General features: G+C 31.4%; 1 protein-coding gene and 1 long non-coding RNA gene across 4 annotated transcripts; both read left to right on the top strand.

The window, feature by feature from the left end:
- Positions 1 to 3,797: 3,797 nt before the first annotated feature.
- LOC139899502 (uncharacterized) lies at positions 3,798 to 6,852 on the top strand. Of its 2 annotated transcripts, XR_011777527.1 has the most exons (5): positions 3,798 to 4,088; positions 4,666 to 4,742; positions 5,269 to 5,366; positions 5,787 to 5,898; positions 6,469 to 6,852. It is a non-coding gene; the product is annotated as an uncharacterized lncRNA (long non-coding RNA). The 2 variants fall into 2 exon arrangements; XR_011777526.1 differs by lacking the exons at positions 3,798 to 4,088; positions 4,666 to 4,742 and having other exon boundaries at positions 4,769 to 5,366; positions 6,469 to 6,847.
- Positions 6,853 to 10,069: 3,217 nt separating this feature from the next.
- On the top strand, positions 10,070 to 13,905 carry LOC139899501 (uncharacterized). Of its 2 annotated transcripts, none has more exons than XM_071882339.1 (6): positions 10,070 to 10,227; positions 11,052 to 11,165; positions 11,403 to 11,590; positions 12,414 to 12,611; positions 12,994 to 13,053; positions 13,521 to 13,905. In XM_071882339.1, the coding sequence occupies exons 2-6, from the start codon at positions 11,057 to 11,059 to the stop codon at positions 13,662 to 13,664; spliced, it is 699 nt and encodes a 232-aa protein (XP_071738440.1). In that variant the 5' UTR covers positions 10,070 to 10,227; positions 11,052 to 11,056; the 3' UTR covers positions 13,665 to 13,905. The 2 variants fall into 2 exon arrangements, with proteins under 2 accessions (XP_071738440.1, XP_071738439.1); XM_071882338.1 differs by lacking the exon at positions 10,070 to 10,227 and adding an exon at positions 10,253 to 10,375.
- Positions 13,906 to 26,257: the final 12,352 nt, after the last annotated feature.

Raw genomic sequence — 26,257 nt, 5'->3', positions numbered from 1 at the left:
AGTCTCTCATGCTTTGTACAAAGTTTATTGCATTCAAAATAAAACTGCGTTGTGTAATAAATAATTGGACTGTGATGTCAACCTGTAAATTAAAGACTTATGTATTTTGGGGTTTTGCTTATACCTAAGCACTCGCCCACATGTTTATAACTTTCTATGTTTAGAAAGTCACTTATTTTAATGAATGCAATATTTTATCAAAACGTATCATATAGAGGTCAAAACCTCACTGTGGAATCAATGATTAACGTGCCGCGTCAATAGCGATTTTGATGGGTCGTTACAATTGTGAACATTATGCTGAAAAAGTGATTTGCTAAATTATTGCTTGGTGAAGATATGTCTGGAAGTGGTAAAGGGGTTTGCACAGCCTTAATCATTTCAAATGCAATCGCAAATATTTGTGGTAATCCTACATTTTTTTTATCTTATTCGAACTTTTCAACTTTACGTTAATGTGATTAATAAGTACTAATTTGTACGAATAAGTCAAACAATTTGTGTTATTTTGAGAATAGATACTAAAATTAAGTAATTTAGGTAATGTCAATGATTTTGTATATAATATAACGGGTTTGACTTTGACTAATTTTTTGAAAGTAAAATAATTTGTGTTATTTTGGGAATAGATACTAAATTGAAGTAATATATGTAAGGTCAATGATTTTGTATATAATATAACGAGTTTGACTTTGACTAATTTTTTAAAATTCAAATAATTTGTGTTATTTTGGGAATATATACTAAAATGAAGTAATTTAGGTAAGCTCGATGATTTTGTATATAATATAATGAGTTTGACTTTGACTAATTTTTTGAGAGTCAAATAATTAATAGATACTAAAATGAAGTAATTTAGGTAATGTCAATGATTTTGTATTGGGTTTGACTTGACTAATTTTTTGAAAGTCAAATAATTTGTGTTATTTTGAGAATAAATACTAAAATGAAGTAATTTAGGTAAGCTTGATGATTTTGTATATAATATAATGGGTTTGACTTTGACTAATTTTTTGAAAGTTAAATAATTTGTGTTATTTTGGGAATAGATACTAAAATGAAGAAATTTAGTTAAGGTCAATGATTTTGTATATAATATAACGGGTTTGACTTTGACTAATTGATTTTTCAAATATGAAATAAATATTAAATTCATATTTAAGGCAAAGATTGAGATCTTCCATAATGAATATGATATAATCCTAGAATTTTTCCCGATATAACGATGCTTATCTCCCTATATAAACCATGTAAAAGTCAATTCACAATCATCATTTCTCCACAATCATATTTACCTTCTGAAAAACCAGAAAACAATGGCTGCTAACAAAGAAATCACTCCTCTCAATCTTTTAACTAAAGAAACAATCAATGGAAAGATCAGGGTTAAGGTCCACAATTTCTGGGAAAAATATTTTGTCAAGAATCCGACTATTGTTTCCTCACTAGAACTGGTACCATTGGACTAGGAGGTATGTATTTTTTGATTTAATTGATACATCTACAATTACTAAGCATGTACCATATATTTTCTCAATTCCCTTAAGACATGTCTGTTAACTTATTTTTTTAAATTTTTTTTTTTATACATTACTATAATATCTACTTATTTTTATTCCACATGGTAACAAAATAAGGGCTACAATGAAAAGGGATGTTGCAGAATCTTCATGTTGGATAATTACCATGCTGATAATGATGATCATGTTAGTATTAATTATGTTGTTACTATTAAACAACATTGGATGTGGTATGTATTATATTTTGTCCATGTCTTATAATGATTTGTTAAAGGACATCATATGGTCTTATTTGAAACATTTGTTATGGGGCTTAGAGGAATACAACAATGTAAAGAGAATGGCGGATAGAGTTTGCAAGTATTATTATTATTATAAATGTATTAATTAATGATATGGATATGGATATTGTTTTAGATTCAATGTGTGAGTACTGTTTAGCTTAAGGTAGGGATGTAACAATATTAGTTTTTTGCATTGAGTTTGAGAGGTTCACTAAAAACTATCATAAGCAAGGTTGCAAAAATCGCTATTCAGAGATTAATCGGTCGGGACTTTAAAAGGACTAATCGGTAATTCGGGGATTAATCGGATTGTACTGTATACATTTAAATACTAAATTTCAAAAATTATATGTGTAAATATAGAAAAAAACAATAAATATAATAATATACTTTTAGCATAATTGTCTAAAAGTATTTATTTTGCTCAAAAACTATAAAATTCTAGTGTAAATTCATATTAAAATGTTAAATCATTTTTTACTTTGACCAAATATGATTGCGAAATACGATTTTAACCCATCAATTGACGTTGACCGTTTAATTAAACGGATTTTTGAAAATCGGAACGGATTCCTCTTAAAATTGATTTATATGGGAAACAAAACCTAAAATTTAAGCAGAAAGTATAAAACATGATATTATTCGTGTTTATGGTTTTATTTGCTTTGATTTTGTCAACAACTATACAATATTATTCTATGATTTGGTCTCATTACTGGCAACTATTCAAATAATAAAAAATATTAGTTTATGAGGTTTCAAATTTATTCTTGATTAGTCTCATAATAAAGTCCCGCGAATTCGCGGGCATTAAGCTAGTTGGATATGAATGCAAAGTGTATAAACATTTAAAGTCATCATTGAGAATGAGCTATTCCGAACTAAGTTTGGAAAGGGCGAAAGACAAACGTAAAGTGATGACATTGAGTAAATTAGTTGTGACATTAGCGTTCTCGAGAAGAAGTTTGAGAAAGTGGTAAGAATAGTCAATGATGGTCTAACAATCAGAGTACTAGTATGTGCTTACAATTAGTAAATTACTGTTAGTTGGATGTTAAGACTTTGAAAAATTATTATTATTATTATTATTATAGAGTATACTAATATTGTTTGTTAACAATAATTTTTAATAGCGATGCTAATAATTTGGATAAGGGAAAATTGATTCAAAATGCATCAAACTTTCATCAAATTGCTATTGTATGTATTCAAGTTTTAGAACTCTTATTGTATCCATTCAATTTTTTAATTTGTACTAATGTATATAACCCTTGACCTTTAACCTGTAAAGTGTTGATGTGTATCAGGTCATTTTTATTTTTTTGCCACATCATCTTCCACGTAGGATCTTTATTCTAGGTGAATTTCCACGAACTAATATAACTTACTAAATTTGAATCTATTCACTTGTTCAACCCACAGCTTCCTTCCAATTTACAATAACTTCCATTTCTACATTTCCTTACCTTCTTTTTTTAATTTTGTTCCATCCTTGCTCAGTAACATTCACGTGAATTTTTAATGCATATATATATATGAACTTCCATCTTAGTGGAAACTTTAAAATTTCTCACCTCACCACCATAAATCACCCATCTTCTCCTCTTACCAAACAACTCCCACTCCTATCTACCATTAACTTCCAGTTATTTTCAAAATTAACCATTTGTTTAATTCTTTAGTTAATCTACAAATTTTCCAATATGTATTACCATACCTTTGGTTTTTTTTTTTTTTTTTTTTTTTACACATACACATCTATCTATAACCTATAATAATTCGTACGCATTTGCCACGTGGCTTCCCACTAATTACCCCTTAATCTTCAATAATTACTTTTGCAATTCTCTCACGTACTGCCATCTGTCAACCTTTCGTTCGTTAAAAAAAAAAAACAAAAACAAACAAAACAAAATCCACGGAATGTGAACTGCAGAAATTACTTCATTCTTTCTCTTCTTCCTCATGTTCTAAATTAGGGTTAACAAAAAACCTTAATTAATCTTAACCATGTTTATGAATCGTAACCCTAAATCTGTATAAATAATTAGTCACACACTACAAATGATTAAGTTTTCCCATGTTTAATTATCTCAGATTCATCTGATTTGATTGAAGATAAATCTCAATATTCGATTACATGTAATCGTTTTCTAAAAACCGTTCATATTTAATCGTGTATCAGTTCATGATAAACCGCCGGTCTTCTCCAACAATCGCCTTTGAACAAACGGATCAAAGATCCTCTAGAGAAGTGATCAATCAGATATGTCTCTGTGCTTAGGTAATTATTTGATTATGATTTGTTGTTTTTCACTTTCAGTTTTTATCTAAGTTTAATTCATGAATGCTAAATCTAGATTGCACGCCAAGTGTTTGATTAATTGTTTGAGTGAATAAAGAAAATATACTTCATTGTTTTCGCAACCACACATTCCTGCACCATTCCTTTGTCTGTATTGTGAAATCTGGGATTTTTGGTTATCGATGAAAGTTGAATATATAAGTTTGACGACATCAGTTGGCCGTAACCCTCCACTCTAAAACCGATGTGAGTTAAGTAGTTTACTATCTAATGTTTTAAACGGTTGTCAAGCTATTTTCACCATTGATCAAATTGGTTAATTAGTTTAATATGTAAATAGTTAATATGTTTTTTCATTGAATTTGTTACTTCGAGTGTTCCTATGCTAACTTTAATAAACAATTGAAGCATGTTAGTTTTTGTATGGTTGATTTACAATCGTGCAGGCTTTTATAACTGTTCTATAGTTAATTTTCAATTGTATAGGTCTTTCTTAATAATATGAAAATACTCAAAAGTGTATATTGGCATGTGTTTATACGTTACAAAATGACAGGGTTTTAATTTGAGGGCATTGATGTCATGGAGATAGTAGGCAACGAATGAGTGGTCACCACCACATATGATATCAAGGTAATAAAATTACTTATAATTGATTGGTAATCAGAAAGCTTTTTATGAAGTCACTATTTTCCCCCTTTTAAGTGTTGAAATAGAGTTTGTTTTTTACAGATAGAACTAGAATAGAGATTTTTAATTCGATATTTATCAGGCAAAAACAACTTCTTTTTGCATATTATTAATTTGTTGAAATGCTTATTATTAAAGCACAATCATATTGTTTTTCTATTACATCAATCGAATAGTTGGAATTAAATGTGGCAAATTGGGCAGGTTTAGTAACAGGTCAAAACGACTTTGGGTAAGAAATGTTGAGCTTAGGTTCTGGTAAATATGGGTTCTGTTGGTTTGGTCTGACCCATAATTAATTTTTTTCAATCTCTTTTGTTATTCTACAAAGAATAGTTAAACCCTTTAGCTGAGAATAAATGACCCATTAAACAAGTAAAACCCATTTATATGTAATTTGTTAGTGGCACCTCCTTAATGTCTATACTCATTCAAATGAAATTTCTTTGTGTTTTTTGATGGTATTAAGTTAAACATGAAATAGAGGAATCTGATGCAAAGCAATCTGACAGAGATGATCACAAACCGAAACACATAAACTATTCAAGACCATATAGATCTAAACAGGTATTTGGATATGTAATTACAATTGATAGTAATATGGTGTGTTGTATTTAAGTAGGATTTGAAGCAAGTTTATTTGGAGCAAGGTTCAAATCCTACTTAAATCCTAAATCGGATAGGCGATGTAAGTGATATGGTAAGAGTAGTGATATAGTAGAAGTTGATGATTATGTATAGTGAATGAAGAACCAAGATTAGAGAAGGAAACATATGATTATATCTTGCAAATGGGTCAGGTTGGATTGGTTTGAGTAACGAGTCAAAATGGTTTTGTGTAGAAATGGGTCATGGGTCAAACTGATCATTTTTTGAACGGGACAAAAGGGGGTTGGGTCTGGTTGGGTAATGGGTTATTTTAGTTATTATTAGATATCATTATTTATCATTTATATTTATTATAGTGAGTCCGTTTATATTGTGCAGTGGTGTTATATGAAGGGGAATTGAGTTAATTCGGAGCACGAAGAGAAGATGTTGATTTATAGTCTATCGGTGTATCACGAGTGGTTCGTAAAGACAATGACGGAATAACGAGGTAGAATTTTAACACCTAATGAATGTTATCTACTTTTAGGCTTTAGCCACGAATCGTGCTTCCACATTGTATGAACTGTGAACTATTGCATTATGTATCCATTTTCAGGCTTTGTTTGATTGATTGCTTTAGGCAAGAATCGTGCATCCACATTGTATGAAGTGTGGATTGATAAATGTTTTACAAGAAACTTTAGTGATAGAATTGAAATTTGACTTTTTACGTCGGAATTGGTCAATAAATATCATCTAAAGTGAATGTGCTTTGGACCCGTTTGGTATAACCCAATAACTACCATGGTATTATCTATACAATCTTATCTCTCAAATTAAAAGTTCTACATAATTTCATTGTGACTACTTTTAGTTGTGTTTTTTTGTTGTATATTATATATTATTATTACAAATACAGTGCTTGGTACAAAAACTCTTTATACACGTAATCTTTGATTGGGTTTCATATCAAAAGGTTCATTGAGGTAATACCCATATATATGAAGAGGCATGTTGTGTGTTATACTGTTCAAAATCTGAATACATATTTAATCTATTGTACATGTTTCCATTGTAGGTTCAAGATTCCTGTTCGAGTGGAAAATGATAGTGGCACAGTCTCATTGACACTATTTAAAAGTCATGTTGTCCATTTATGAACTGCACATAGCAACGGGGGAAGATCAAGATCAACCAGATGATCTTGATGAGCGTGTAGGTTAGCGGATGCTTTATAAGTTTAAGTTTGCTGGATTTAACCGTGACACCGGGTATTCAACTTACACAGTTAAATATGTGAAATTTGACTCGCATTGTTTGGCAATGTTAAATGAACAGTACGGTACGGTAAATTACATGAGCGATTTTGAATTTTAATTTTTGCGGTCAATTGGAAACGTTTACATGTATTTGATCTTCTTCTTTTATCATTAAGCATGTAGATGTAACATGCGTGACTTAACATAACGTTTACATGTATTTGATCGTTTTATTTTATCATTAACCATGTAGATGTAACATGCGTGATTTATACAGATACAACATGTACTTAATGTATAACACATACAATATGTACAAATATTAACGTATTACTATCCTAACCTTTTTAGCCACCGTGCAACGCACGGGCTATTAAAGCTAGTTATATTATATTACATATACATATATAAATACAATATGCTTAAAAAGTTGTGCAATGTGATAAAAAAAAGTTGTACAATGTGCTTATAAAGTTGTAATTTGTGCTTAGAAAGTTGTACATTGTGCTAAAATGTAATATAAGGTAACAAGTCTTTTATCGCTGATTATACCGTCAATTCTTTCCAATTAATTAGATGATCCTAACCTCGGTTTGAAATGGATTGAGGAAATAGAGTTGGGGTTAGGATTTTGAAATGGTATGAAATGGATTGAGAGGTACGGTGGTGGTTGATTCACACATGTGAAACTCCGGCGACTGGTTGTTGAACTAGCGCTGCCGCTCAATTGATGATGGGTATTACCATTAAACAACTGAAACTCCAACGAGTGGTTCTAGATCTGATTCTGAAAATTGATGACTGGTGTTACCCTTTAACATCTTTCGAAGATGTGGATCTGATAATCGTAGGTGTGGATCTTATAATCGAAGGTTTGGATCTTAAAATTGAAGTTTTGTATCTGAAAATCGAAGGTGTGAGTTATGTTTAACATATGTGAAGGTGTGGTTTATGTTAACGATTATGTCAACAGATGAAGGTGTGATTTATGTTTAATAGGTGAAGGTGTGGCTTATGAACAAATGGGTTTTCTGGGTTTTGGAGTCAATAGGTGAAAGAATGTGTTCGTGGATGATATTTTCCATGTAAGCATAAATACATAGATATTATTATCCTACATGGCAACAAAAATGAATTAGTGACCTGTTACCGGATGCATAGGTCATGAGTCGCATACAATAGGAAAAATTAAATAGTTTAACGCGGACAATAGAAACTTTGAAAGTTCAATGCATACAATAGAAATTTAGCGAAAGTTCACTACATTTTCAATCAAGTTTCCCTTTGGATAACAGCATTACCAGTTATGTATTCATAATTAGAAGAATTAGAAGAAGGATAATTAGACCGGCAATAGTGTAGTGTGAGGGAGAAAAGGTGCTGGCACCACCACCCCACCAGCATGCTAGTAGTGTGGCGTGCTGAATGTTTTTTTACGAGGCGTGCTCCAACTCAACACGGAGCCATTCACGAGTGTTATCATTATTTGTTATTTAATCAAAAAATTTCACTATTTTTTCAAACAACTTTCAATCAAATTTTAACACATCACCCAACACTCTGTGTCAACACTGTCTCAAGTACTTCTTTTCATCCTACTACTCTTGTCATGTCACCCTCATTCCATAAAAAAAACTCATCACCCCATTATATTACTATTCGAATAATAATTTGATTTGATACAATTTTAGAGTGCTATTCCGTTTGTTAGTGAAAGTTCGATTCAAGTTGCTAATCTAATGGTGGTTACAAAATAAGTATCTTAGGAAGGGAACAACTAAGGATGTAAATAACTAGAAAAAATCCGACCGCGCGTTGCTGCGGTTGTATTCGACGCGCGGTCCAATTTGGATATACGATGTCCGTTTCGCGTATAGTTAGTCGTGTTGTATATGTATATATATGTATGTAATATAACCCGAAATATTTATTTTTTTTAACGATGTCCGTTTCGCGTATAGTTAGTCGCGTTGTGTTCGTAAAATTATTTCGAGTTGAACGGTGGTCTCGGAAAAATTTAACTCGCACCGAGCGTGAATATAGGGCCCGTTATTTAGTGTTTTTTTAACGATGTCCGTTTTGCATATAGTTAGTCCCGTTGGGTTCGTGAGATTTTTTCGAGTTGAACGGTGGCCTCGGAAAAATTTAACTCGCACCGAGCGAGAAGATAGGACGCGTTATAAATTCGGGTGGAGTAAGGTTTTTTTATTTTAATTAAATTATAAATTTACGATTTTTACCCCTGAAAAAGTGTAAAGTTGAGGGGTTGTTGGGTAATTTATGCGAAAGTTGGAGGACCATTTGTAGTGTGAACGCAAACTCAAAACGACAATTCGGTAAAACTGAAACGACCAAATTTGGGAGGAGGTTTAGTATTTGTAGTGTGAACGCAAACTCAAAGCGACAACTCGGTAAAACTGAAACGACCATTTAGTATATAAGATTAAAATAATAATTAATAATAATTAATAATAATAATAATACGAGTGATTATTTAATCGGATGATACTTTTGTATTTATCCCATTTGTTTATCGTGGCTAATTTATAATCGTTAAATAAAAGAATATCTCTTATTTATTCCACCCACCCCTCATTGGCTCTTAAACTTCTAATTTGGCCCTCCATCTTTCTTCCGGTTTCAATTCTTACATTTTAATTATTAAAGGTAAAAAAAATTATCTCAAAACTTTTCACTTTTATAAAAAAATGAGATCTTTATAAGAGTATACATGTAAACATATTAAAATATAGTAAATGTCCATATAATTTTTATACTGATATAAAGATAAATTATAAATGTCCAGAAGCATAACATTACAAGTTTTTTCATCGGTTATTTCAACAAATATTACTATGTATTGTATAAAATAAAACGGATTTTTCATAATTATAATATTATCTTGCCTTTCAAAAAAAAAAACAAAAAAAAACGGATTTTGCAATATTCCAACACAAATAGTTTGTGATTTACTTTTAAATACAACAATTCAAGAGCACTTTACCTTTTCTTTTAAATAGCTACAAATTTCAATGAAATAACCAAACAAACCATTATTTATATCAAAATAATTGTCTATCCTATTCAGGTATTTTAGTATGTTTATTGCTCCGTATTGTTATTGTCACTAAATAAATTTTTATTTTTTTCTGACATTAAACTTTTGATCATGTAAGTTTTTATAATAAAACACATTTTCACGTGCTTGAACCTTTTAAAAGCAAATTGTTAGATTCTCAATTATAAACACTGTTGAAATATTAAAGAGTCATTAGCCTAGTTGATACGTGGTGAGGGTATGCGAGTATCTGCCCTTTTTTTAAAAATTATTACCGTTGAGCTAAATAGTAACATATATGATAATCTCTGAAAGTTGAAAGACGTAATTAAACAATACTATATAAATAAAGGACTATAACAAGATTCTTGAGAACTGAATGACAATTGTTAGAGGAGACTTTCTGTATCTATCTATATCTATTTGCGGAAGCAAAATTACTTCAACGCAACAAACTCTGTTAACCAATCTATCATCTTTTTCCCATTATTTGAATCTGTATCCACGCTTGTTACTCAAGGTACTAAATTTTTCATGTATATTTTGCTGATTTTGTGATTGATTTGAAGTGCAATTAGGGTTATTTTTTTCGTATGTTTAGCTAGTTTTTGGGTTAAGAATCATGAGTTCTTATTGATTTCCATTGGTGTTGTGACTTATGCTTAAAGGTTTGATATTTATGCAAAAGTAATACTAATAACTAAAGTTTTGATCGTTACGTTTCATACAATATTGAAATTTGAATTTGTTTTGATGCTTGTAAATTGAAATTGATGTTATCTATGAATTCATTTGCTAATTTAACTAATTTATATACACGCTTATTACCTGGTTATGATAAATCAAAAATTCAAAACTCTGTTTATATGTGTATTGATATACTCAAATAATATAATAATAATAATAATAATAATAATAATAATAATTATAATTATATGAGTGAAATTATCGAAAGTATATGTATATATATAAGATTAGTATTTCGGAGTTGTACTTTTTTAATTTAATACTCAGAATATAATATTTGATATGGCTGTATAAATATGTGTTTACCATAACTGTGATTTATGTGAATGATAATATGTAAAGGTTTTCTTAAGATATATAATCGTTTTTTATAGATTCACAAATACTTAGACTTTTTATTGTTTATGTAAACTTGTGTATGATATTTAGCTGTATTTCAAGAACTCGTTAACCACTACATGAATGGTAAATCTTGATTTTTCCATTCAGTACGATAACTTTCTTGTGATTAATAAGATTAGGTTTTAGTTCATACGTTATTTTATCCATTTTATTCTGTACAAGTTTTCTTGTGATCTGATATCGCACTCGCTTCAGGCGCAATGGGTGGAAGAATTGGGCTCATCTTCGTATTCTTGTTGGCTGCCAGCATGGCATGCGAAGCTCGCGATTTGACCACTACCTTCAGAAACAAGGTGTCTTTAATTTCAGGTATTCCCTTGATCAACTTTTATATTTTTTTTTTTTTTTTACAAAATTTGTAATTTTAGTATTGCAGGGGACTATTGATCACATTGGTTATTCTATAATTCATTGTTTTAGATTAATTCTTATACTCATCTGACATTATATAAATCCAATGTTTGAGTGTAACTTAAGTTTTTTTCCTTCCATATTATATTGAGATATTAATACGACTTTAAAGCAATGCATTTTCTATTCTTGTAGTTTTGCGATCGAATGCTGAGAAAAGATTTGGAGATTTTGAAATTGTGGTTAAGAATGACAATTTGTGCACATTGTGTGAAGAATATACTCATGAAGCACTCATTTATCTTCAACAAAAAAAGACCCAACATGAAATTATCTCCGTTCTTCATGATTCTTGCTCAAAGCTACAATCTTTAGAGAAACAGGTCCGTTCTTCAAAATTTTTTAATTTGCCAGTTTTGACATAAATTATACTTCTTTTTCTACCATTTATGCAAAAATAAAATTTAGGTATGCATCACTATATCACACGTTCACACTTTTTCAAAAGAGTGGACTACAATTTCAATAGTTAAATTTCTAAGTATACAAACACTGCAAATTTTTTGTAACCCCTGTTTACTTACATTTACACAAAACTACCCAGTGGGTGGAGTCTACTTAGTAAAAAAGTAATTGTGCTCGTATAATTTTTTTTTTTTTTTTTGAAAGGCAAATTGTGCTCGTATAATGAATTGGGTCTATTGATAGTTCGATACATTACAAAAGATTTATTAAAGATTTTGTTCTGTTGAAGGCAAAACACTATGAGTAATATGTGGAATCTTGGTTATTAAGTTCAATTATTGCAAAAGTTGGATCTCAAGCAAATCACATAACTTTTGTAACAAACTACATGTTTTTGAGAATTCTTGGTTTTGCTTCATTAAAAGTTACAGTTTTGCTTCATTAAAAGTTACACTAAGTATAAATTTTGCAAAAATATGCTTAAAGCTTGAAACTTTATTGCAAGTAAATAACAGGCTTCCGTTAGATGGGCCAGTAATAGTGATATAATTTCTTTATTGGGATTACATGGAAAAGAATATAAAACAGTGATACTTGTTTATTACTGTACATAAGTTGGTGATTAACTTGTTAAGCTGTTGTTAATATAATGCAAAAAATAAAAAGCCACTACATTTCACAAGAATTAGTACTCGTGGACAAATAGTGCCAAATTTATATATATGTTTTTGTTGTATGCAGTGCATCATTTTAGTAGATTATTATGCTCCTTTATTCTTCCTTGAGCTTTCAACCATCAAACCTGAAGACTTTTGTGGAAAAGTCAACCTTTGCAAACAAGTTGTTGCTTATGCTCAGGAACTTTCACAAAACAGCTGTGATGTTTGTAATTTGGCTATTGCAGAAGTCATTAAATTGATGAAAGATCCTGATAATCAGGTATTGCTCTTCGAATTTCAGTTATTGTATTGAAGGAAAATCGGTAACTAGATAATAAAACTTGAATATAACAAACTCAAGTAATAATGTTATTTTAAAGAAGATTCATGTAACAATTTTAAAGCCGTTAGATACTTGTTTAGTATTTAAAGTTATAAGACGGAAAAAAGTACTTTTTTTTAGATGGGTCAATTTACCTTTCAGTATTACAAATTGTGACCGGTACTACGACTTTATACACATGTAAAAAAAGGAAATGAAAAAATGATACAAAATCAATTCGAGATTTTCATCATATCCGTATGAATCATGCATTGAAGTAGTTTGTCGTATCCATTGTTTGTGCTTGATGTTTCATCGTATTCATTGTGTTATTTTTCAGTTGACAATATTGGAGTTGCTTTTGAAACAATGCAAAACTGTGGAAAAGTACTTGCCGAAGGTTTGAAAGTTCCTAAGCTTTCTTTTCGTATCCATATAAAATCGTTAATTTATTATTATTTTTATTGTGAAGGGCTTCATCTAAGAAAGATCAACCCGTGAACCCTTAAACCTGGTTGTGGCAATTTCGCCCCATTCAATTATGAATGGGTCGATTTGGGATATGTTTCATCTCTAATGGGTCATCTATGAGGGAAACGTGTTACAAGTCTTCCAAGGCATATTTTACAGTCTACATATTATTTTATTGGTGGGAAAATAGGTAGTTTATACGGGTAGTTATTATTATAACCCCATAACCATTGTAGGAGATGGGCAAAAATAAATAAATTGCGGGTCAACTTACCCAAGCTGGTTTAGGACGTACTAACTAAAACAATCAGTTTCAAGAATGTAATCATATAAAAAGCCAATTATTTTGTAGATTAATCTTTGTAGACTAACCAATGTGTTCTTGTTTTTCAACAGTGTAAAGTTTTGGTCTTCGAGTACGCACCTTTGATCCTTACAAATGCAGAGCAATTTCTTGAGAAAGAAGACATATGTGGCAAGCTTCATGCTTGTGATTCTTATGCATCAAACGAAAAGGTCTCTTTGGTTTCAGATAGTTAAAAACGTCAAACATCGCGGTCAATCTTCATATGATTCACAGAACAGATAAAATTGTCTAGCCAAAGACGTGTCATACTACGCAATTTGTAAATTTATGTTGCAAACTTTTATTACATTTGAACTTGAGAATTACTTTATCACCAATCTTGTAATTAAGTATTGTTTCTTATTTGTGTGTAATGACAATCGTTTGTTCCGAAGACAGTATTTACCTTCAATGTGAAAAGTCTGTTTTAATAAACAGGCACCAACTCTGGATTATGGCAGTCGTTTAGGTCTGTATGTTTATTTACTTTGCTTGTTCTCGTTCTTTGGTTGGAAGTGGGCTCGAGTTCTAGGTTTTAGTTTTATGTTGAGCTTGGTTGTGTTGTGTTGTAGTTGTTTCATTGTGGGCTTCTTTCATTCTTTGAATGAAGTAACTTGTGTTTGTGTTTCTTTCATTCTTTTCCCTCTCATCAGTTGTATTTGGTCAAAGCTCCTTTCAGTAGTTTGGTGACTTACTCTTAGAATGATTAATAACTTGTGTGTAAGAAAATTGTTTACGGAGACAGTTCCCAAAAACATGACCCGATTTTGTGAACAGGCCGTCTGTATAACCAATTTCGAACTAAACCGACAGCGAACCAAACAAAAGAACTAGCACACCTACACGAAACAAAACACGGCCAAATATTGACCCACAAAAGAATCTCTATTCATATTTATGACAGTACCGACTGCTCACAAAATTGTTTGCTTAGTGACGCAATATGTCAAAAATTGGACCCACGAGAAATTGGATGGTTACTTGATAGATTGCTAGGTCGATAATGAGGAAGATTGGGAGTTTAAGTCATTATCTTTTGATATTGATAGATTAGTTAATTTCCTTGATAGATTATATATTTGATGATAATGATAATAGTATTGGTATCCTTTTACGTTTTGTATTTGTCTAGTATAAATAGGGTTTATTATTTAGTTTTCATCAACATAATTTGTGTTAAAGATTTGATTAATAAAAGAGTTGAGAAAGTTCACTCAACCCTTGTGTGGGTTATGTGTCGTCCAGTATACTATACGACAACACCGGTTATCCGTCTAATACCACGATGGTCAACATTGTCTATAATTTGGAGCGTAAGGTAAAAAAATTGCATTGAAATCATTCATTTATTTCTTTCTATTTCCTTTCTAAAAATAGTTTTTCTAAACATAGTCTTTAGGAATCAGTGACGAATCTAGGATGAAATTTCATTGGGTCCCAAAAAGTTTCTTCAAAGATAATTATATTTGAAGGGTAGTTTATGTTAGCCATTATATTTTAGCTAATGTATTTAGTAGTTGGGCCGAACTCATTTTCATTGTTAGAGTTTTGCCCTTTATATATTCATGTATTATGTACTCTTATGACATTCAGAAATAATACTACGAAAGAGCTTATGTCTGATCCCGAAACCTAGTCGGCCGCTTGGAACCGATGCATCTACATCCGTCAAAATATCCCTACCCACCATCTCCACGGTTACGTTTCTCTTTATCTTGTTTTATTTTGTGTCGATTAATTCTGGTCATATCCTTCGAAAAACCAAATCACAGAAGTGCCAAAAGCAAACTTTTAAAATTATTTTATTATTGTTATTTTCTTTTCTTCCGTCGCAAGATCACATATATGCTCCTTCGTATTTTATTTCTTTTGTCCCGCCGCATCACGTGTCAAAAAGTGTCGATCTCTTTTTTTCTCGTTTTGAAGAATATACTCCACGTATTGTTTCATCTATATTGAAAAAGTCAACAATATCAAGCAATTGATATCTCAATTATTCGGGATCTTTCCTTTTTTTATTTATTTTATATTCGTATCATCCTAAATTGCAAATTAGTTGTTTTATTCAATCGTGTAGAAGATGGAGAATACACTATATTATTCTCAAGCGGCCCAATTGATGAATATCATTCAAGCCCAAAATCAAGCTATAACCCAATTTCAATTAAATCAACATACAGCTACCCAGCAGGTTCAAATAACCCAACATAATTTTTCAGCAGGATCACATAATAGTACTAACATGAATGGACAAAAGACAAAAACACTTATTTAGTACGGAGTAGTAAATTAATATCTACGTTAATACAGATGGACACATGTAACAATATACGTGATAATGAATCGTCTTTGACATGCATTAAAAAATAGAGATTTGTGTATATAAGGATTTATAGCTACAGTAAACATAAACATACATGTAACCAATTATGTGTAATATTTTAAAATGAATGCTGACAGTCGCCACAATGAAGCGTGCCTCACCTCAACTTCTTCAAACAGATTTGAAAGGAAGGACCGAAAGCATGAGAGAATCCCACACTGAAGCATGGCAAATCGAAAAAAATCGCCAAGAACCCTAAGCCCCAATTTTAGTGAGAACGGTTTTGGAATAGGAAGAAAAGACATCGTAATGTGTTTGATAAATTTGTTATAGTGGAGGAAGCAGTGGCGGATCAGGGAAAAATTTTCACCGGGGGCGAATTTTTTTTTAAATGTAGGAAATTTTTTTGGGCAAAATATAGAGGTTTTTGGGCAAAATATAGAGTTTTTTGAGCAAAATTTGGAGGTTTTTGAGTAAAATACAAAGGTTTTGGGGCAAAATATGGAAGTTTTGGGGCAAAAAAAAAATTCCACCGGAGGCAAAATAAAAAAACCGAAAAAATTTGCACATTTCGAAATCCACCGGGGGCGGCCGCCCCCCTCCTTAACCCTTTGGATCCGCCTATGGGAGGAAGTATCTGGATGACTCAGACCTATAATTTGACAAATAATTCTGGAACACATCCGAATGCTCATCAACTTGGTCAGGAGAATGCTATGCCACGTAGCTTCAATACTACGAGATTACAAGACTTTGGTGATCCGAGTTGGCGCATGGATACTGGTGCGTCCACTCATCTTACCTCTTGCATTAATACTCTTAGTACTATTTTTAATAATTGTAAATATCCATCAGTCGCCGTAGGTAACGGGAACACTATTCCCGTTACCAACACCGGTCATAGCTTGTTACATAATGTTTATCGACCCTTACACTTACATAATGTTCTTGTTACCCCAAATATTGTTTTCGTCAATTTACTCGTGATAATCTTGTCTCTATTGAATTTATCCTTTTGGTTTTTCGGTAAAGGATTATCTCACGCATAGTCTTCTTCTCCGATGTGACAGCACCGGGGATCTCTACCCTGTCACTTCGCCATCTCCTCAGCATGCTGTCACTATTGGTCCCCGGTGCTGAGGAGATGGCGAAAAACGTCTTGGTCCCCGGTACCGGGGATCTCTGAGGGTATGATCTGTGAACCTTTATCACGTTCCATTAGAAACTCAGCATGACTTACTGTAATATAATCACGTTGATCAAGTGTCATTATATTATACTAACTCATGCTTCAATTCCCAACACTACTTCAAAAACATCTATTTTTCGAAATTTTCAGAAATTAGAAACTAAAATAGTTTCTTTTATGATGTAACACCGATAGCGTGAAGAGATAAATGATTTCAGATAAGAATAGTTGTGAAAATATCTTCAAAAATATGGAGGATATTTATAATGGAAGATACGATGATATCTTAGAATTTCTAATATCAGAGGATGATGCGGAAAATCTGTCTGTGAAGGTTTAGAATAAGAAGTAAGGTTCTTACTAATGGTTTCAACAGACACCGAATCATTTGTATTCTTTGAAGGTAGATTTCGTCTTTGTGATTTGTCTGCAGCCTCCTTCATGGTCTGCTCAATCCGTTTTCCAGTTCCAAACCTTCTATTTTTCTCAGCTTTACCACCATACTATTCTTTATCATCAAACTTTCGACTGTTAAAGTCGTTTACAGTTTTTGCTGCTTTATCAGCATTTTTTTTTTCCAAAATTCGGAGGACTAGTTTCGCAGTTCGGGGTGTTTTTTAGAAACTTCACATTCGAAGTAAGTAAGTCTAGGAGATAGACATTATATGTATATATATATAACTGTTGGCGTAGAATTGCTGCGAAATTCGAAATACTGATTGCTAATTCCCGGTAGTTGGTATGTCAATTACCGTTACAAGATGTGGATGAGTACATGATAGGGTTTCAATGAACAATTATAATGGTTTTTCGGAGAGACTTTAAGTCACAGATTAATGAATTTGCTGGTACATTTACTGTTAATGTGGTGGAACATGAAAGGTTCCCCAGTAACAAAAACGTATATGCCAAATTTACAAGTCTGAAAGGTCGTCGTTGACTGGTTGAACGGTTGATAATACTGGATACTTTTGAAAAGGAATTGCAAGGTTATTTTCGGTAAAAACAATGCTAATGGATCTTGCACAGATTTAAAGTTAAAGTATAGCTTTGAAAGATGTAGAGATCTAAGAATGATGTCACCGGTTCAGAGTTATGACTTTGATTCTGATCCGTCAATATCAGAATATGTAATTGAATTTGAATGAAAACGATTGTATATCGTTGTGAGCATGATTAATAGATTTGTGAATCAAAGTTGAAGAATGTACAATGTATTAATTATGAACTTATATATTTCCCGAGTATTACCTACCCGTTAAAAATTTCACAATTAATATTTTGTACAAAAGAATTTTCATTACAGTCTTTATGAAAATATATGTATGTATATTTTCTTCAGACGCAATACAGATTTAATGAGTTAATATCATATTAAACCCATTTGATTTTAGGCTTGACTTAGAAATGAATATTCTCTAAAACATTTAAAGATCATATAATTTTCGTGGAATATTTCACTAATGAAATCAATACTTCATTATTTATTCTTAATGATATTCCTTGGTGTTGATGCTTGTGGAATTCTTGTAAACTTCGCAAGGTGCAAATGATGTTTTCTAGAAAGTTTCGAGTACATCGAGAATGAAAATGTAAAATCAATTATGTGATTGAATAATACACTTGGTTTATTATGAAATGAAATTCATTGAGTTGAAACAGAGATTGTAGTTAACGTGAAATGTCCCGTTCTTATTGATTAAAAACGTTCCATATTAATTGATTTCGTTGCGAGGTTTTGACCTCTATATGAGACGTTTTTCAAAGACTGCATTCATTTTAAAACAAACCATAACCTTTATTTTATCAATAAAGGTTTAAAAAGCTTTACGTAGATTATCAAATAATGATAATCTAAAATATCCTGTTTACACACGACCATTACAGAATGGTTTACAATACAAATATGTTACAACAAAATAAGTTTCTTGAATGCAGTTTTTACACAATATCATACAAGCATGGACTCCAAATCTCGTCCTTATTTAAGTATGCGACAGCGGAAGCTCTTAATAATCACCTGAGAATAAACATGCTTAAAACGTCAACAAAAATGTTGGTGAGTTATAGGTTTAACCTATATATATCAAATCATAATAATAGACCACAAGATTTCATATTTCAATACACATCCCATACATAGAGATAAAAATCATTCATATGGTGAACACCTGGTAACCGACATTAACAAGATGCATATATAAGAATATCCCCATCATTCCGGGACACCCTTCGGATATGATATAAATTTCGAAGTACTAAAGCATCCGGTACTTTGGATGGGGTTTGTTAGGCCCAATAGATCTATCTTTAGGATTCGCGTCAATTAGGGTGTCTGTTCCCTAATTCTTAGATTACCAGACTTTATAAAAGGGGCATATTCGATTTCGATAATTCAACCATAGAATGTAGTTTCACGTACTTGTGTCTATTTTGTAAATCATTTATAAAACCTGCATGTATTCTCATCCCAAAAATATTAGATTTTAAAAGTGGGACTATAACTCACTTTCACAGATTTTTACTTCGTCGGGAAGTAAGACTTGGCCACTGGTTGATTCACGAACCTATAACAATATATACATATATATCAAAGTATGTTCAAAATATATTTACAACACTTTTAATATATTTTGATGTTTTAAGTTTATTAAGTCAGCTGTCCTCGTTAGTAACCTACAACTAGTTGTCCACAGTTAGATGTATAGAAATAAATCGATAAGTATTATCTTGAATCAATCCACGACCCAGTGTATACGTATCTCAGTATTGATCACAACTCAAACTATATATATTTTGGAATCAACCTCAACCCTGTATAGCTAACTCCAACATTCACATATAGAGTGTCTATGGTTGTTCCGAAATATATATAGATGTGTCGACATGATAGGTCGAAACATTGTATACGTGTCTATGGTATCTCAAGATTACATAATATACAATACAAGTTGATTAAGTTATGGTTGGAATAGATTTGTTACCAATTTTCACGTAGCTAAAATGAGAAAAATTATCCAATCTTGTTTTACCCATAACTTCTTCATTTTAAATCCGTTTTGAGTGAATCAAATTGCTATGGTTTCATATTGAACTCTATTTTATGAATATAAACAGAAAAAGTATAGGTTTATAGTCGGAAAAATAAGTTACAAGTCATTTTTGTAAAGGTAGTCATTTCAGTTGAAAGAACGACGTCTAGATGACCATTTTAGAAAACATACTTCCACTTTGAGTTTAACCATAATTTTTAGATATAGTTTCATTTCATAATAAAAATCATTTTCTCAGAATAACAACTTTTAAATCAAATTTTATCATAGTTTTTAATTAACTAACCCAAAACAGCCCGCGGTGTTACTACGACGGCGTAAATCCGGTTTTACGGTGTTTTTCGTGTTTCCAGGTTTTAAATCATTAAGTTAGCATATCATATAGATATAGAACATGTTTTTAGTTGATTTTAAAAGTCAAGTTAGAAGGATTAACTTTTGTTTGCGAACAAGTTTAGAATTAACTAAACTATGTTCTAGTGATTACAAGTTTAAACACTCGAATAAGATAGCTTTATATGTATGAATTGAATGATGTTATGAACATCATTACTACCTTAAGTTCCTTGGATAAACCTACTGGAAAAGAGAAAAATGGATCTAGCTTCAACGGATCCTTGAATGGCTCGAAGTTCTTGAAGCAGAATCTGACACGAAAACAAGTTCAAGTAAGATCATCACTTGAAATAAGATTGTTATAGTTATAGAAATTGAACCAAAGTTTGAATATGATTATTACCTTGTATTAGAATGATAACCTACTGTAAGAAACAAAGATTTCTTGAGGTTGGATGATCACCTTACAAGATTGGAAGTGAGCTAGCAAACTTGAAAGTATTCTTGATTTTATGTAACTAGAACTTGTAGAATTTATAAAGAACACTTAGAACTTGAAGATAGAACTTGAGAGAGATCAATTAGATGAAGAAAATTGAAGAATGAAAGTGTTTGTAAGTGTTTTTGGTCGTTGGTGTATGGATTAGATATAAAGGATATGTAATTTTGTTTTCATGTAAATAAGTCATGAATGATTACTCATATTTTTGTAATTTTATGAGATATTTCATGCTAGTTGCCAAATGATAGTTCCCACATGTGTTAGGTGACTCACATGGGCTGCTAAGAGCTGATCATTGGAGTGTATATACCAATAGTACATACATCTAAAAGCTGTGTATTGTACGAGTACGAATACGGGTGCATACGAGTAGAATTGTTGATGAAACTGAACGAGGATGTAATTGTAAGCATTTTTGTTAAGTAGAAGTATTTTGATAAGTGTATTGAAGTCTTTCAAAAGTGTATAAATACATATTAAAACACTACATGTATATACATTTTAACTGAGTCGTTAAGTCATCGTTAGTCGTTACATGTAAGTGTTGTTTTGAAACCTTTAGGTTAACGATCTTGTTAAATGTTGTTAACCCAATGTTTATAATATCAAATTATATTTTAAATTATTATATTATCATGATATTATCATGATATTATCATGTATGAATATCTCTTAATATGATATATATACATTAAATGTCTTTACAACGATAATCGTTACATATATGTCTCGTTTAAAAATCATTAAGTTAGTAGTCTTGTTTTTACATATGTAGTTCATTGTTAATATACTTAATGATATGTTTACTTATCATAGTATCATGTTAACTATATATATATCCATATATATGTCATCATATAGTTTTTACAAGTTTTAACGTTCGTGAATCACCGGTCAACTTGGGTGGTCAATTGTCTATATGAAACATATTTCAATTAATCAAGTCTTAACAAGTTTGATTGCTTAACATGTTGGAAACATTTAATCATGTAAATATCAATCTCAATTAATATATATAAACATGGAAAAGTTCGGGTCACTACATAACGAAGGTTAAGTTGTTAACGAAGGATGTACATCATTGCATATTAGTAATATGAGCTAACCGAGTAGTACCTACCAGTTAAGATTCACACATAATAGCTTAGCACGAAAAGATTTATTTTGATTTCAAAATTCATATATATTAAATATACATAAAATTTCTTCAGGGGAAATGAGTTAATACTTCATCGGTTATTGTTGCTGGTATTTCTTGGTAACTACGATGCGTATGACATTGATGTTCAAGGTACATATTGTGATGTTGAGGCTTGCGGTGCGGATGTTGTTGGTGGTGGTAATGGTACTGTTGGTGTTGTTGTCGGTGGTACTGTTGATGCCGGTGATGCTGCTGGTGCTTGTAACCTTTGCACCGTATTCTCCAAAGCCACTACCCGAGCGCGAAGCTCGTTGACTTCTTCTACTACACCGGGATGATTGGCGGTTCGGATGAGCGGATGAATAAGATCCAGAATTTGAGAGAGTATATGATCATGACGAGATATTCTGGAGATGAGAGAGAAAATGGTATTACGAACAGGTTCGCCGGTAAGTGCTTCAGGTTCTTCGCCAAGAGGGCAATGTGGTGGATGGAATGGATCACCTTATTCTTGTCTCCAATAATTAAGTAGACTACGAACCCATCCCCAATTCATCCAGAATAGATGATGGCTAATTGGTTGATCCATTCCGGTTACACTGTCTTCGGAATTCAGGTGAATATCCATATCGGAATAGCTGTCGGAATTTAAGGAATTTGAACTAGATACGGGATTCATCTTACACGATTAGATAAAGGATTTTTGGTATGAAATGATTTTTGGGTATCGGATGATATTCTAATTACATAGAATACCAATATATAGTACAAGGGATCCCGCAAATTACGGAGAAATTTTCGAAAACTGTCAGGTAAAGTTGACAGTAACAGATATGCTAAGATATGAAATTTGGTCTATACTCTATCTATGCAATCAATGCAATAAGACGCGTTTATACTTAAGATGATAGACAGGTAATTTTCGATAAGAAATGATAAGCAAAACTTTTGACATGCAAACACAGTCGAAGTCCAGACTTACTAATGCATCTTAAGAACTATCAGTTAGACACACTCATGCAAGACCTGGTTCACTAGGACCAACGCTCTGATACCAACTGTGACGATCGCTCCAAATCCATATGGAAAATACGTCATTCATTGATTTCATTGCGAGGTATTTGACCTCTATATGATACGTTTTGTAAACATTGCATTCTTTTGAAAAGGCACACCATAAATTAATATTTAAATCAAAGGTTTTCGACATCTGATGATTTCTACATATAGACAATCACCGTAAATAATAGTTTACAATAGTACTTCCGTCGACAATTCAGTCAAAATAAGATACATGGTGATGATTTGGTGAATGCAACGTTTCCTTGAAAAATATGCCATGTATGACTCCATGCACATAGCTTGTCTAACATATAAGCAAACAGCGAAAGACTTCTAGGGAACCTGAGAATAAACATGCTAACAAGTGTCAACACAAAGGTTGGTGAGTTCATAATTTTAGTGTTTCGCATAATCTGTACGTAAAGGTGGATCACAAGATTTCAGTTGTTTCATCCCGAAACGTTTATCAAAATATTCTACAAAATTGAGCACCCTGGTAACTAAACTTAACGTATATATAATTTGTAACCTTTGTATAATCATCTTAATAATACACGCAAACCAACGTGTACGCTTCTCAAATAGCATACGTCCGTTAAAAGGCTAGTGTTCTAGCTCGGACGGGGATCAAGCCCTATGGATCCATATACAACTACTCGCGCCCACCAGTTCTTATAACCGGCAGTTACTAGTTACCAAAGCTAAGGGATTTTCGGTTCAAACTCAGCATAGAATTTAGTATGTACTTGTGTCCATTGTTTTTAAAATAAAGTGCATGTATTCTCAGCCCAAAAATATATATTGCAAAATCATTTAAAAAGGGAGCAAATGAAACTCACCTTAGCAGCACATAAAGTTGTTCATCGTAATGTGACCGAAACTCGGAATATCAAATAATCGTAGATCTCAACCTAGAGAACATATGTAGGCCAATAAATGTCTATCAGGCTAGGTCTGGTCATAGTGTATCACAATCCTAGTGCTCGAGATCGACATACAAAAGTTATCCAAAGTCGTTTCAAAAAGTCAATTTTGACAATAGTTCAACAAACGAGACGTACCTTATATAAGGATTCATTTACTCGGCTAGTAATATTTAAAAATCCATTTTATCAATCTTGTAAACAAGTTGTTTAAATCTTAATTGCAGATTCAAAAGCAATTTCAATTAACGTCAATCATAATTCAGTTGATCGTATCTTTTAATCCGTTCATCGAACTTATTCGATATCTAAATGAAAAGTTATTGATTTTTCGTTAGCTTTCCAAAAACATGTATATCATATACCTTTTACTACTAATATATGTATTTAATTCGTGATTCAATATAAACTGTTTAACGACGAAATTTAGCATACTGGCCTGCCTAAACATATATACTCGAGCACTAGACATGGATACACAATTAATATATAAAAGATAAGATATGAATGCTTACGTATCAATATTGTGATTTCATATTACAGGAAAGTACGTAGACGCAACGAATATGATAAACACTAGGTTTGACTTGTAAATAATACCCATGAACATTACCCATAACCTCCATAGCTATAACCCATAATTTCCTTAACTTTATCCCGCTCAAAAACCCATTTTTGAAAGTGACACGCTCATAACCTCGTCGTAGTATTTAATGTATATTTCTAATTAATAATTAATAATACTAATAATTAATAAGATTAATAATAATAATAATAATAATAATAATAATAATAATAATAATAATAATAATAATAATAATAATAATAATTTAAATACGGAGGAAGTAATATAAATAAATATGTGTGTGTGACAAACAACTGAACTCGCGAGCTTTTATAATGTTTTCTGAATCTGATGCCCATGCGATCGCATGGGCTTCTAGTGCAAATGCCATGCGATCGCATGGCCTGCCTGGACAGCTCACATCTCTTTTGTACACTAGCTTGTCGACATAATATTATAATACAAATATAATAAATAATTTATATAATTAATTATATATTATATTAAATTCATGTGCATAGTTGACTTGTAATTTTCATCCCGATAAGTCGTACGTTGTCACTCGACTTCTGTCCCGGTTCCTGTTTTTCGAACGTCCTTTCGTATACTGAGAAAACTTGTATTTTACATTTTGGGATACGTACCTTTGTCAAAACATAGCCTTAAATTATCACTAAACTATATCACTCGAAATATAATTTATACATTTGAGTGTTTTGGTCATTTACTTTTATAAATCAATGTCTCGTTATTTAATCAAGTATATCCAAATCCAAAACATTTTATATCTAGTCAAATATTATATTTAATCATTTTAATATATATTTTTAATATTAATAAACACGTTTTAAATTACACATCGCAAGTTATTCATAGCTTTAATTCTAACAGTTAATATTTCTTATTATTGTATGTGTCCAAATTACGTTATTTAAACAAACATTTTACCATATATTTCGAATACCGTTAAAAAGGAATAATTTCTTAAATCAATGTGGACCTCACAACATAGACTCGTAATAATATCATAATCCTTAAAGGACTCAGTAAATATCTTTTAATTCAATCGTTTAACATAACATTTTAACTTCGTAGTAAAATATATCAATCAGATAATCAAACCAATAAGTTTAATGCACAGTATCGTTTACTTATCACTTTGTTACGTTTTCAAGTTATAGTATATGTATCTATTTACATATAATTGTTCGCGAATCGTCGAGAACAACCGAAAGATATTTGAATAGTTCAAAATTTTGAGATTCAGTTTAACAGACTTTGCTTATCGTGTCGAAAACATTAAATCATTTAAAGATAAAGTTTAAATTTGGTCAGAAATTTCCGGGTCATCACAGTACCTACCCGTTAAAGAAATTTCGTCCCGAAATTTGAGTGAGGTCGTCATGGCTAATAATAAAAATGTTTTCATGACGAATATGAGTTGATAAATAGAATTTTATCATCGTTGAATAATATGGATAAAACAATCCGATTTCTCGAAGCGTATGAGAGAAGTTATCATAAAAGAGAGAAATGAAAGAATAGAGATTCGTCTTAACTTTTGACGTAGTTACAATTGATTTCCGGAATTTAAGGAATAGAAAATCTTCATAATCTAAATAAGATTTGATTCTTCAAAATTTAAGAAAATTAAGATTTCCTTTAAATGTGTAATCTGCCTCGATTGTTTTGT

Source organism: Rutidosis leptorrhynchoides, chromosome 3, assembly GCF_046630445.1.
Source record: "Rutidosis leptorrhynchoides isolate AG116_Rl617_1_P2 chromosome 3, CSIRO_AGI_Rlap_v1, whole genome shotgun sequence".
In the NCBI taxonomy this organism is placed as follows: domain Eukaryota; kingdom Viridiplantae; phylum Streptophyta; class Magnoliopsida; order Asterales; family Asteraceae; genus Rutidosis; species Rutidosis leptorrhynchoides.
The sequence above is the reverse complement of the archived record's forward strand: the minus strand, read 5'-3'. Positions and strand labels throughout refer to the sequence as shown.